The sequence below is a fragment of the Anas platyrhynchos genome, chromosome 2, assembly GCF_047663525.1.
Source record: "Anas platyrhynchos isolate ZD024472 breed Pekin duck chromosome 2, IASCAAS_PekinDuck_T2T, whole genome shotgun sequence".
NCBI lineage: Eukaryota > Metazoa > Chordata > Aves > Anseriformes > Anatidae > Anas > Anas platyrhynchos.
In genome coordinates, this window is record NC_092588.1 from 96668773 (window position 1) to 96683090 (window position 14318).

A 14318-nucleotide genomic window follows, 5' to 3' on the forward strand; every position below is an offset into this window, starting at 1 on the left:
AGAGATGACTTTTCTGATTGAACAGATTTTTATCAAGGATAAGAAACAAAATGAACCCTTGTTACAAAAGCTGTGAGATTTCTCTTGTTTCCATTTGTTTTTGTCCATGTTTCCACATAACTTGAGATGCTAGAATGGGATGAAGGAGAGAACTATTCAGGGAACTGTGGGTCAACCTTTTATTTTGGTATCCTGCTTTTATTTCAACATTGCTTGTAAATACCAGTAAAATGAGTGCTGATATTCTAATAGCTGCAGAAAGGTAGCTGGATCTTGATACTCTCTGCTTGCCAGTATTTATCTATGTTCTGCCTGTGCTGTAGCATGGCAATGAAGAGAGTATGCGCATCCCTGTGCTGAAATTGTACTTGGAAAAGGTGTTATAAAAATGGTATTGTGAGGTTCCCTGTGGACAGCTTCTCAGCAGCTTTCCTGAGGAAAAGTACTGGTTATGAGGCTAGGTATAAAGTGGTGTTCCCCAGGACTTTGCATGCATGATGAAGAGAACTTCAAATGTGTAGAAGAGCTTACCAAGACGTTCATGTTGGGATTAGCAGGGCTAAGGGGGTGCATTTGTCTGCCAGACCCAGCCTCTCAAAAGATGCGCTTTCTGGAATGCTTGAAAATGTCAGGAAGGGAAATGTTCCTCTCCCAGAAGCTGAAGTCTGTTTTGTTTGTCATCTGTGAGAAACAGTCTTGTACTGACCGTAGAAGTGTTCTGGCTGATAAATACATTACATGTCGAAAATGGAAGGTTGAGTTGAGGAAACAGTCTTAAAGGACTTCTTTTTGTTGTTGTTTTTTAATTAAAGTTGATGAGTTTGGGTAGTATTTTTTTTGAAAATGCAGTTAAGTCACTAAACATTTGTTTTCCACTCTAAACTACTCTACTGCATAGATATCTCCCCATAAAAATCTAGGATTTCAGACATACTCTTGATTCTCTGTTGTGAAGCAGTGAGCCTCTGATTGTGTTGCTTGTCTTGCTTCAGTGAACTGGTGTACATGTGAAATGAATAGACTGTGCACACTATCCTGATCCCCAAATCTTTGTCTGCTTTTAAAGTGGCAGAAGTCGCCTTAATATATAATTTTAACTTTCTAGTATTTCTAATCTTTCATGTGAATGTGAATTATTGACCAGCTAAAACCAACATGTCATACATCTAAAGATAAGGCAGGCAAGAGAGTGGAATCCTACCTTTCTACAGCTTCATGAATCAACAGGAGGCAAAGTAGTCAGCCTATGCTTTTGTCAGTGAGGTGGGCGGATCAGACCCCAAGTACAGTGCAGAAAGAGATTGAAAGAAGAAGAAGTCTGTGCTGATCTTAACCATTGATATATAGTAAGTTTTGTGATAAGAAATGCACTTTTAAAAACTCTCACAGCTGAGTCTTGCAGAATAGCAATGCCATTGCAAAGTGACTAGGGAAATCTTTCTGTGTCAGAATGAGTGGAGCTGCAGACATTGAAAAGGTGATAGTGATAAAAGAGACTAGCAGGAGATAAGCATTTTTGATGGAGACATACCCTTGGGTCTTTGTTTTCCTGAGCAGTTCTGTATTAAGTTTGTCCGTGGCCAGACAAATGTTCAGATTGGTTCAGAAATGTTCAGAACCATGAACTACATGAAACTTGCTCAAATGTACATTTAATTCCATCCCATCAAAAGACTGATGGTGTTAGTGAATATTTGAGCAAATATCATTTTGTATGTAACAAGTGAAACTGAACATTTGAAACTTAGGTGCATGTAGAAGCTGACAAGTTTCAGTTATGTTTGGTATGTTCGTTCATTAATTTCATACTTAAGTTCATAGATTTAAAACGTAACAAAATTTACTTGAATTCCAGATGATGAATCTATTTAATTTCATATAATTATGAAATAAATAAGAAATTAAAAAGTAGAAAATAAAATAAAAAAGAAATAAAAAAATAGAAATAGAATATATTATATAGAAGTAGAAATAGAAAATAAAATAAAAAGAAATAAAAAAGAATATAAAATAAAAAAGAAAAAGAAATGTGTATTGTGGAGGCTGTCTGCATGTGTATCTGCATTTTCATTAATTATTACTTCTAGTTTCTAACACCGCCAATGAGTCTATCAGTTATGAAAGACTTGGTTGAGTGCTATAGAAGCACAGATCTCCTTTTTGGATCTCCATTGCATAGTTAGACAAGTAAATGACTGATAAGCCAATCTCATACTGTTTGTGTTTGGCTTTGAAGTTCTTTGAGGTGTGCACCATTTCCGTGTTACAAGTTTTCTACTCAGCAAAAAGGCCTGTGTTGCTGGCCTCTGGCACAGCATGCTAACATGGTGCACGTCAAAAATCACAGGTGAGCGGATAGTTTATGGAAATGTACTGATAAAGTGATCTTGTTATCTTTTTTGCAGAATCATGTAAACCCAGCAATGGATTTTACACAGACTCCTCCAGGAATGCTAGCCCTTGACAATATGCTGTACTTTGCTAAACATCACCAGGATGCTTATATACGGGTAAGACTTCTCCTCTCCAAGATATGTGCAATTCCCTGTATATTCTGATGATGTCCTGTTTATGGTTCACTTTGAAGAGGAAGGTTCACTGTTAACAACTATAGGAGGGCAAACCATGTAACACTGAAATGTGTCGTGTCTGTATAAGCTGAGTCAAATATTATAGATATTCTCTTAGGCCTGCAAAGAGAAGAGAGATGAGCTTGTGCTTTTTTGGATGAATGATGAATGACTATGAGCTCAGAAATGATTATTTGTGCAGAATTCTCTGCTCTGTTTGAAGTCTACCAAAAATTATCAGGATTTTCTGTGGGGAGGAAGATTTGACTAGCAAATGATAACTGAGTTGACAGTGTCCTGAAAGTTAAGATGCTCCCTAAACTAAAACTATTGCTTTAGGTAAAGTAATGCTTGTAGAAAAACAGGTAAAAAAAAACCATCACAATTCCCTTGCACAACCTGTTCCTTCCCCTGCCCAGTTTACTTCCTACATTTAGTATTTCAAGAGTAGTTAAAACAAGTTGTATTGTTACATCCTTATGGGAAGAGGCATACAGGAGAATAATAGCTGCATCAAATAGAGCAACTTTTCCTGACCTTTAATGAAACTGAATATTTGCCATGAGCAAACTTATCTGGCACAGATGGGAGTAGAAGATAGTCTAGGAAGTCAGAGTCCTGAGCTGGTAGGGATGGGTTTAACTACCCCCAGAAAGTGTGTGCCCAGGGACCTGTACGAGGAAGTTTGCATATAGCAACAGTAAGCACATCAATTGTTTCTACTAAATAATGAAGAGTGAACTTATATGAAGTAAGCTATAAGAGTTCCCTTGTTTTTGTTCAAAGTAGAATAGTGTTAAGGCTGTAATAGGTTTGTAAAGGGTGTACTGATATCCAAGAAAGGATTATCCATGGTTATAATAGGAGACCACAAGTTTGTCAGTTTTACTCTGTAAATTCATCTTGCTGCCTCAGTCTGAACCTAGCAGTAACAGACTGTGGCAGTCTGCAATGTGGAATAGTTATTGAACCTGATCAACGCCTGAAATTAAGGGTTATTTCATATACTGAGCAGTGAGTGTGTTTTATGGGTAAACTATGCTGAGCTGTGGTTTTCTATAAAGGTACGTGGTTACATTTTCTCATTAGAATTTGGGTTTCTCATTTTAAATTTGAGTAAGACCTGGATGGTGTTTCTTCATAGGCTTCTTTTTAAAATTCTAAATTTAGAGGATACACATAGTATGGGTTGCCTGTGTATCCCACATAGCACACATGCATTTTGAAGAAGTCCAAAAGAATTTAAAGAGGACAGGCACTGTTGAAAATGAGCTTTCATTGACTTCTCTCAATTTATTTTTTATTTATTCTTCATTTTCAAGTTGCAGGTGCTGTTTTAAAAATTGGGTCTGGTATTAGCCACTTTTTAGAAAGGACGTCAGTGCTCCTCAGCTTTGTTTCTTTAATGCAGTATTTTTGTTGCTGCATTACTGAGAATTATTGTTGTTATTTTGAGATGCTTGTCTTTATACTTGTAGGATTCTTTTTACAAGAATGTCTGGGTGTGCCTTATATATTTCTCACCTCAAAAAGAGTATGTGTACACTAGAAATGCTATGCTGAGGCATGCTGAGATAAAATTGCTTGCCAGAAGTTGCTGTGGGAGCTGCTAACACACCTTGGGAATATGTTAGCCTACTCGTCTTTCCAGAGTCAAGGAAACTGCATTTTGCAATGCAGTTAATTGCTGTACCATGGGTCAATTCCTAAGCCCCAAAATGAGATAATATCTGTGCTGTGGGGTAATTAAAATTCAGATTGGAAACCAGCATTGGTTTAAAATTAACTTGGAAAATACAAAGTTTTTCCTGACAGCATGCAGTGTATTAAATGAAGATACTATCAGGAAATTATGATGACTACACCAAGTCTATTGCCAGTGCTGTATTTTAATGGGTGGTACAAATCGCTGCAGTCTGACTTGCTGAGTTCTTAGGATGCCCCAGCTGCATGGCCCTTAGAAAGGTATCTTCGAGTAATACTGAAAAAGCTGGGTAAGGAGAGGTTAGAAGAGAAGGCAGGCAGTGATCTCTTTCCTTTTTGTCTTTTTGTTATGGCTCTCATAGCTGATTCCACTTAGGAGTAATTTGCATAATAAATGGATTAATTAGATGAGAAGGATGTTTGAAGCTGCAGTGACCTTCAGTGAAGGGGGACAGTAAGGCTTCCAAGAACAGTGCCAAGCAAAAGTACTTACGGTGACAGCAAACGTGTTTGCAATAGGTTGAAGAACATGAGTATGAAGGCAGTGGAGCAGATGGGTAACTCTGCATCTTGAAAGCAGAAAGCATTTGAGGGTGAAAACATAGCTGTGTCACAGTGAAAATGTAAACAAGATTAAGGAAACTTTTAGTTTCAATTTTGATCCTAACAATTTCCCAACATTTCATTTATCTTATTTCTTTTGCCTATTGCACATTTACTCCTGAAACTACAGTGGTTTGTTTTTTCTTGCTGTCTTTATTCAGATAAAACAAATCGTTTTTCTTTATTTATACTTTTTTTTCTTTTTTTTTTAATCTCACTTTGTTTACTATATAAAATGATTGGTGTCTCCTGAAGAACGTTTTTTTGTGTGTGTGTGTGAAGGAGCATGTTTTCCTTGTGCATGTTTGCACAATGTGTAGTGTCCTTAGCTGTCATATGGATTTTTTTTTTTTTGAAGTCCTATTGAATTACTCTCTTGTTGAATTAGCTTTTCTTTCTCTTTCTTTCTTTTTTTCTTTTTTTTTTTTTTAATTAATTGTTTGGTGCTATCAGTGACTTTAGTAAAGTGCATGCATTTTTTTCATGTTCCACTTAAATAATCAATTGCTATTATCAGAGGCTTTGCTTTTAAAAGGTGGTGACATAAACTATATGGAATGTATTGATGGAAGTAACGTTGAGTCTCTGCAAGAAATTATAAAAGTTTCTGCAGGAAAAAATTGGCAGCTTCCCAAGCTACATAATTATAGGACAGTCAGAGTGTATAATTAAAGTTAACAGTGAGGAAAATGATGGGAATAAAGCTTTGTGACAGATAATTTTTTTTTTTGTTCTTTTGGTGCAGACACATTTTCATCCCTAGTCGCAATTTTCTCCTTTCCAAAACTACTTTAGTTTCAAGTTCTACTATTTTAAAAATAAAATTATAAGTTACCGTTTAAAACAGACTATTCAATTTAGACACCTTAAGATTTTTCATGCTGGTAACTTGTGGCAGTGTGCATTTTAAACTGTATTGAGTTTTTAAAAGGGTCTGAGGAAAAACCTTTCCATGGAAATCCTATCATGCTATTAGTATCTCAATTTATTGTTGCTTTGTTGTTGATTTGTTTGGGAATTCATGATACAAGACTCTGCAGATTCATTTTGTTTTCAATACAATGAGGAGTGATGAATAAATATATGAAACTGAAATATTTTGTATGTATGAAGGCACACACACATTCATTTGCCTGATTTTTAATTTGCTTTTTGTCTGCATGCACTTCATTGTTTGCCAATGTTGTTTTAAAATAATGAGATCTACTTTGTTTTGTGTAGAGGGCAAGCTGAAGGAACCAAAATGGAGCAGTTCTTTTATTTGTAACCCAGAAAAAAATGAGAGTTATCTGTTGTTGTGTATTTAAATCTGACATGTTTTTACCTCAGATGCTTCTATAGATAAAATAATTTTGCAGTTTTGATAAGCTGACTCCTACACGTGCAGTCAATATTAGTTTAGATGTTCTTCATAGCAGGCAGCAAAATCAGCACTACTTCTCCTGTTGTGAGTGGACTGTTGTTCTTCTTGTATCTTCACTAATTTAAGTGTTCTCAGGCAGAAAGAGAAGATGCCATAGGGTAAGCTGAACTTAAAGGAACTATACCTTAGCTTCTAATGTGCAACTATTGAAATATTCTGTTATTTTACATTTTCTTTACAGATGTCTAAATATAGTTACAACATTTACCTGGGAAGGAATGGAGGATTTTACTATAGGTTATTGTATTTCACAGAAAATCATCTGAATCATAGAGAAGTCATATACACCATTGCCTGTGGTGGGGTACATGAGTCTCATTTTAATGAAGTTGCTTTTGTTGACTTACAAGTTAGTGACTTGTATACATTTTTTTTCTTCTGTGCTTATGACCAGCCATATTCCAACATGTCTCTCTGCTGTGGAGTAAGATTCCTCCTTGAGAACAATCATGCTGTGTCTCCTCTTTTTGTTCAAGCACAAAAGATTGCTGCTTCAGGCAGAAACCACAAATAAGCTTTGCAGCTCCAGGTCTGAGCACTGGCTAGCTATCTGTCTGGATTCTGGCTATCCAAGTTTATGTCCTTTTTTTTTTTTTTTCCTCCATTTATTAGATGAGTAAGCTTTTCATACATTCAGGCTAAAAAAAAAAAAAAAAAAAAAAAAAAAGTGTTCCTTGGAAAGAGATTGTCTTACAATAATCTGAAATTCAAGAGAAGAGATGGTTTCTCCCTATTCCCAAGGACTATATCTATTTCATGCAGATATGTGTTAGATATTAAATGTAGAAGTGGCAGTATAACATATTGTCAACAGGGTGGGAAACCAGTGTTGAAATTTATTTTGTGGAGTTGGGCTTACTGATCCTATGGTGTATTTTATAGTGGATCCATTTGTGCTGTATTTTTGTGAATGATGTGCAAGATACTTAGTGGCACGTTTCTAAATTTTCTGTTCTTGTATTTCAGACAAGTACTAAGTTATCAAAATGCTCCAAATAAAAACAACATTAGGACCTTAAGCCAATAGTTATTTTGATTAACTGAAAATTAGAAATTGAGCTGGTTTAGGGTCACAAATAGAAAATCACCCTTTCCTCTGCATCTGCTGAGCTGGAAAATCAGTTATTCATACAGCTGTGATGCAGTGACACTTCTTCCCCAGCAGCTACTTGAGTTGCCGCTTTTGGGGAGGTTGAGGAGAGAATGTCTTTTCCTTTTAAGTCTTCAGAAGTCACATTGGAAGAGCAGGTGCTGTTTTTGAGCCCCCGAGATGCAGGCGGGAAGATTGCTGGCGTTCTGCAGAGACCTTTCAGAACTTTAATGGGTTGAGTCACAGCCAGACTGCATGCCGTATACTTTCTAACCCATGCAGTTGTTGTATAGGAGGCTGCCTACACATCCTTCTGCCAATTCACAAAGTCTCCTCATGCCTACTCATTCTAGCCTGATCAGATATGAGTAGTCCAACATATAATTTCAGCATTTTCTGAAATAAAACTGAGCCTGATTTCTGCCATGCTATTTTTTTTCCTCCCAGAAATGATTGGAAAGGGATGTAATTTATTTCTGTTCTGCTAAAGGTAGTGAGAAAAGTGAGCTTTGTTATGCACGTCTTCCTGGTGTGTCTCATGAGAAAATGCAATTTTCCACATCAGGCCAAATTGTCTATGCCTCGTGGCTCCCAGTCTCTTAATGTGTTCTTGCTTTCTCTTTTCTCTGTCATACCTGGGAAGAAAAGAAGAGTAGCTATGGAGTCTCACAGGTTTTTCTCATTTCCTCTTTCATAGAGCTTTTGTGATGCTACACTAGCTGCCGGTCTCATTGATGTGAGACAAAGGTTGAAGCTTTTCTAATATATCCATACCACAAGAACATTAGAGCACTAATAGGGCCTTTCTTACGTTGTGAGAGAAAAGAAAATTCAAAAACTTGTTACATTATGCAGGTACTGTAAGTTCTTGCTCTCTTCCTCTGCAGTAGGTGAGCAAGGAGAGGACTGAGGGAAAATACTGCCCTCTCACATTTGCTTGGGGCAGGGAGGGAGGAGGAATCTTAGAATCATTAGGGCTGGAAAAGACCTCCAAGATCATCTGGTCCAAACATCATGCTATTACTAATATCACCCACTAAACTGTGTCCCTAAGCAGTTTCAAGCCCCAGCTGGGGCCTGTGAGAAGTGAAGAGCAGATCCTGTTGCAGCTTCTGATGATGATGTGGCAGCTGGGCCTTCTCAGTTTTCTTGGGCCTTGCCACCAAGATTTACAGTAATCTGGTTGTTTTTGCATGGAGTGGCAAAGGGAGAAAGAAGCTGTATAATATATGAAGACAAGTCGCAGTGTACATAGCTTTTGATAGACAGTAAAGACACTATGATCGTGCTTTATGTTAAGGTGTTTATGTGAGAAGCAAAATTCATCCCTAGGTGCAGCTGCTCATGTGGAGCAGAACCATCCAAATTTCACTTGTGATAGTTTTGACACTAACTTTTGGGTTGTTTTAAAAGAAGGGGGTGTGGGAGGGGAACACCATGATATTCTAAAAAGAAAACCGACTATTGGAATTAGCCATCCGAGTTAAAGTGCTTTATGGCTGCAGAGTCAAACACTGGCTGTAATGTTACCAGGCCAGTTTGAATCCATCCTGTAACCTGTATGTTGTTATACAAGGACATAATTGGATACCCACCCACACCCCACCCCATCCCATGTAGGTCTCAGCTTGACTTCCAAATTTTGGTTTAACAAATGGCAATTCTAGTGCCTACCTGAGCAAGACAGACAAAATTGTTGTTTTGTTTTAGTTTTGCTGCAAGGAATTTCTGATCTGCCCCAGGAATGTGAAGGAAGGCTGAGATAAGGGGGAGAGGAAACATGGCAAATTGAAAATAAAACAACAAAGATAACGAGGCGTTAGAGGGGACAGTGCTGAGCAAAGGATCTTAAGAGAATGCTCATGCTGAAGCTGAGGAAAATGGCAAGTTGCCTTAGGAGGAAAATGGAGATGAGGATAAATGGGAACTGAATCTGCCTGCAGCAGAGTCCCTTATCCTCCTCAAGTATATCCTTAGGATTTGCTTCCTAGAATTACTTAAGGCATCTCCATGAAATGGGAATGGTGAAGCGTGCCATATGTGATAAGAAAGCTTAAGAGCAGGAAAAGCAGTGACAAAAAAATTAAAAATAAAAAAAATGAAGAGCATCTGTAATTTTTGGTTATTAAAATGCTGCCAGATTTTCATGTTGGGTCTAGGTAGATTTTTACCATATTTACTAAGCAGCTGCTCTCTGAACCTTGTGATACTAACCTACTGCTAGAAAACTTGGTCTCTGTTAACGCAGAATGATTTTAGACAGTACAATGAAATACGTCCGGGGAAATTCCCCTTCCTAACAGTGCAGCAATGCCTGTTGAACTCTCAGCTGTGGGATTTATTACAAGTATTGCTGAAGCTATAGTGGGTCTTGTCTTTCACTCTCTGTATTTACTTCCCAGTCATAATGAGTCTCTATTCTATTGCCAAGCTCTGATGTTGGTTCAGGTATTACTTCTGCAATTGCTATGGGCAGTATATTTTGAGCCAATTTAATTTTTAATGTGAGGGATTAAGGGATTGGCTAAGTTGATATTCCTGGTGAAGGAGCAATACTTCTTCCAGGTAGTTTCATCCTTATGAATTTTGATAAGGAAGCTTTTGAATATGATACCTGTCTTTACAACTTTAGGTTTTTGTCAATTATTAACTCTTAGTTGCAGGCATAAGCTTCATTATCGAGGCTGATGGCACACTTTTAAGACCATGGTAGCATGGTAGTCAAGTATGGAAAAATTTTCATTTAGTCCATAGCTTCCCCAAGGAGTCTGTTCCCGAGGAAGTCATGGACTCAATGAATAATTCAATGGAAGATCATAAAGCAAAAATGTGAAGTTTCCTGCTGTAAAGTTAAAAAATCTTTTGATTTTGTTTCTTTCTGCTGCTGGAGGTTTTACACTATTCCTCTGTGATGTTGGCATAAGGTTTGAATTTATATTATAAAATATCCATGCCATTATATTATATATTTATATTTATTATTATATTTGTATTATAAATATATATCCATGCTATTAGTACATATCTCGTAAAGGTAGGTTAGCCTTCTGTGGGTGATGCTGAGTAACATTAACTACAATACAAAGAGGAACTAAAAAAAAAGTATTTCAAAAACAAGAACTAAATATATTCTGTAAGGAGGCTTATTCCTTCCTCTTACTTTCTAAATGTTTTGTTGGACAATAGGACACTTGAAGGCTGCCTTCCTCTTCTTTAAAACGCTTTTGGCTTCAGAGAAAACTGTGTACTTCAGGCAATTCATATGGCTAAATCCCAGAAGAAATTCAGCTGTCAGCAGCTGCTAAACAACACTGCCTGAAATGCGTACCCTAAGCCTTCATTTCTCTTTCTGATCACTTCAGTTGTTTTATTTGTGTGTGTTTTGTTGTTGTTTGTTTGTTTGCTTTGTTATTACTTATTTATTTTTGTATTTGGGAAATGTTTCTGTTCTATTTACAACAGGAATTTGTAAATGAGAGAAGTATATACATGAGGTATAAAAATAGTAAAAACTGTACAGATCTGTACTCTATTACAGAGATTGTCAAATTCTTGTGCTTTAACAGGCTACAAAGTTTCAACTGTAGAAAAGCCAAGAAAATGGGTAATGCTGGCTTTCCTAAAAAATTCAGCTCCTTTGATTTAATATTTATATATAAATTCTTCCTTTCTCCCCTTCTGCTAGTCAATTAATCTCATTCTTCTGATTTAATTTTGTTCTCTGTTCTCATTCTATGGATCTTGTTCTTGCAGCTTAGAGAAATGGAGGAAGAATGTTTGTGTTCTTTTTTTGTTTGTTTTTTAAATTACTTCACTTTCCTTTTACCAACTTTTTATCTTGTCTTTTTCTTTAGTATCTTATCCTCACTCAAACTTTGCCTGTCTGCCCTCTCTGGGTAATTTTTTCCCTTTTGTTTTCATTTTCTTGAGATCCATGTCTGTATTTTTGGTTGATTTTTAAGAAAATTGTTCTGTATTTACTGCATGTTACACATGATGCTTTTTTTTTGCCTTGCCTCATAGTAATGGGCCATAGAGTTTAAAGAAACAGAGAAAGAAAAAATGATGTGCAGCATTTCGTATCTCTGTATTGCAAGGTAGTTTTGGATTTTGTCTGTATAATATCTAGCGTATTAAAAGCCATTTTTCCATCTTCCCAATTCCATAGCTATGAAAACAGAGGATAAGCTGGCAGAAGTAGATGCCTAATATCAAAATAAAGGGCTACTAAGCAGACAAGGGCCGAGATAGGATGGAAGGAAGATGGTCAAGGTGCTGAGAGCTCTCCTGCAACGTCCATGGTTTCTGCCTTTAAGTATCTTTCTCCCCAGAGTAAAATTTAGCAATCATACCTGTTGATAGTTAAACATTTGGTAGATCTGCAGCTTGCTGTTGTGTATTTGGGGGGGGGGGGGCGGGGACGACACGACGACACTGATAATAGACCACCATTTGAATGAACGTTATTTGGTCTTGGTGACTTCCTCACTGCTTTACTTTCCTTGCTAAAATAACTGCTGTGACAGAAATGTGTATGTCTACAGAGTGTACTGATGGCTTGATTCACGAGTATTTTCTGTTTAGAGCTGTGTTATGTTTTCCGCTGCTACAGTTTTCACCAGTTTATGGAGCAAACATGTCTATTCTCTGCTTATTTCTCCTCCATAACCAGATTGATAAAGGAAGTAAGATTAAAATTATGCCATTATCAGCTGTATTTATAGTGTTTTACTTTGGAACAGGATATGAGTCTTGAAGTCATGAAAAGAATATTACAAATATCCTAATGAATGTTGTAAATCTCTTGCCAAGATTAAGAATAATTTTCCTTTGGGTTTTTATAAGGACACCCCTCCACACACCTTTTTACCATTGCTGTTTCTTATGGAAGATCCATATTAGTCAAATTTGCCTACAAATTTGCCTTAGATGTAGTAAAGAGTCTTCCATCTTCCTTTCCTGCAGCAATGTAACATGTCAGCTCTGCCTTATTTTGCACAGCAAACTCTGAAAGATGATGCTTGCAGAGAAAGTGTGAGTGAGGATTGTTTCAAAGCTGCTTTACATATTGATTACTGAAATTGCCATTTAATTTGCTGTATAGCAATACACAGTTCCTTAACTATTTCTCTGGCATTATTACTGATTGCTGTAATTCTGCCTTACATTATATGCATATATGGTGTCACCATTAAATATGTATGTGCTCATGAAATGTTAATATGTCGGGTTAATGTGAAACTCAACAAAATGCATTTGCCAGAAGCCAGCAGAAATGCTGATTTGAGAGCTTCTCATCCCCTCCCCCTTACCCTTTCATTTTGCCTCTTCATTGATTTTATTACCAGTGTTTCTCTGCTGTATCTAAATCTGTGTCAAAGCAGCCCCCTGCTCCAGTATGCAGATTTTACGTTTTATTATGTGAGAGATAAAACACATAATAATAAAACAAGAGAAGCGATCCCAGGGAGGTGTTGAAGACACAGCCTTACATTGCGTGTGTGCCAATCTGTCATAGCTCCTGCGTTTGGATGTGGAAATGTAGCACTATCCTCCATGAAAGAGACTGGAGCAAGATGACTCACCTAGAAGGCAAAATCATATTCTCATGTTCCTTGAACAGTGGCTGCAGCAACATAAAACAAAAATTGCAGGGGTGTTTCTTTGAATTGATACAGCTGTTACCCAGATGTGACACAGAACAATTAGGTGTAATTTAAACCAAAACTTTTACAAGGAAAAGTAAGTCCTCTTGGCAGAGCGGTGACCGTGATTCTAATATACCCGGTTGGAAAGGCCCAGTGAAAAGCAGTAAGAGTCAGGTATTTATCACATCCTGAATTAGTTTCTAAGCATCTGTGGGAATCGAGGCAAGTATGTTTTATCTAGGTGATAAAAAGACAACAATGAAAACCAAAACAAAGCGATCTTCCATTTTCACAATGCAGAAAGCAACCATCCTTTTACATCCCCGGGGGATGGCTTTGGAGCTGCCCTTTGTAGAGCAGGACTGGAGTAGATACTTCTTGGTGAGGAGGTTTCAGCATGCTATGTGAAGTAGATAACTCACTCTTGCTTTTGGGTTTTCATTTCGTTTTCCCACTTTTACCTTAACTGCCTGACAGCGAAGACTTCTGCACATGAGACAGCATGGATAACAAACAATCACAGCTAAGATCTGGGGAGAGAGGGAAGGTTTTGTTGGCATCCAGTGATGGTTCCAGTCCTCCTCTCTGCCACCACCACCTTGTTTCGGGCGAAGTTCCAGCCTTGGAGCCTTTTATAAATGAAGATTTAGTGGGAACTCTAGGATTTTAGAAAGGAGCACAACGTTTTCTGTCGTGATGGAAAGCAATGTTGTTTTACTGTTTTGGAAGCTTTCCTTGCTGGCAAAGTTGAAAGATTAAAAAAGCAAACAAAAAAACATAGTGAAGATAGGAGCTAAGGAGACAGGAGGAATGCAAATCACAGAGCAGTGTCTAAACGCTTGTTTGTGAAGAAAATTTAGAGAGCTGCTGAGGTTCTTTGGAGCTTGGCAAAATCTCTTACCTTTGAAATTCATTTTCTTTCTCTCTCCCTCACCCCCAAGCTGTGCAGCAGATGTTTAGGTTGTATTTTTTTTCCCATTTTTTTAAAGCTGGTGGCAAAGTTTGTTACTGCAGAGACAAATCTTACTGCAAATATGTTTTGATTGTTTTTTCCTTTTCTCCAGCCCCAGTTTTTCTGCCTTTTCAGGCACACACCTTCAATGAAATCTACAGTATTTTCATAACTCATCTTTCATATACAGTGAAATCTCTTGTTTAGTTGTAGTGCTGGGGAAAATATTATTTCAGGTGCAAAATGGTGCAAAAATGTTCAAGAAGTTCTTTTCTCATGTTTTTGCACCGTAATTCAACTGATAACATGAAGACTTTCCTTGAGCTGT

The 14318-nt window shown here is 37.2% G+C and overlaps 1 protein-coding gene across 14 annotated transcripts in view; it reads left to right on the top strand.

The window, feature by feature from the left end:
- The window catches only part of ELMO1 (engulfment and cell motility 1), a 310601-nt gene that overhangs the window by 140681 nt on the left and 155602 nt on the right, over positions 1-14318 (top strand). For all 14 annotated transcript variants that reach the window (XM_027451441.3, XM_027451440.3, XM_027451439.3 and 11 more), the window contains one exon: positions 2406-2510. In XM_027451441.3, the coding sequence (XP_027307242.1) occupies positions 2406-2510 (105 nt within the window). The remainder of the gene's footprint in view (positions 1-2405; positions 2511-14318) is intronic.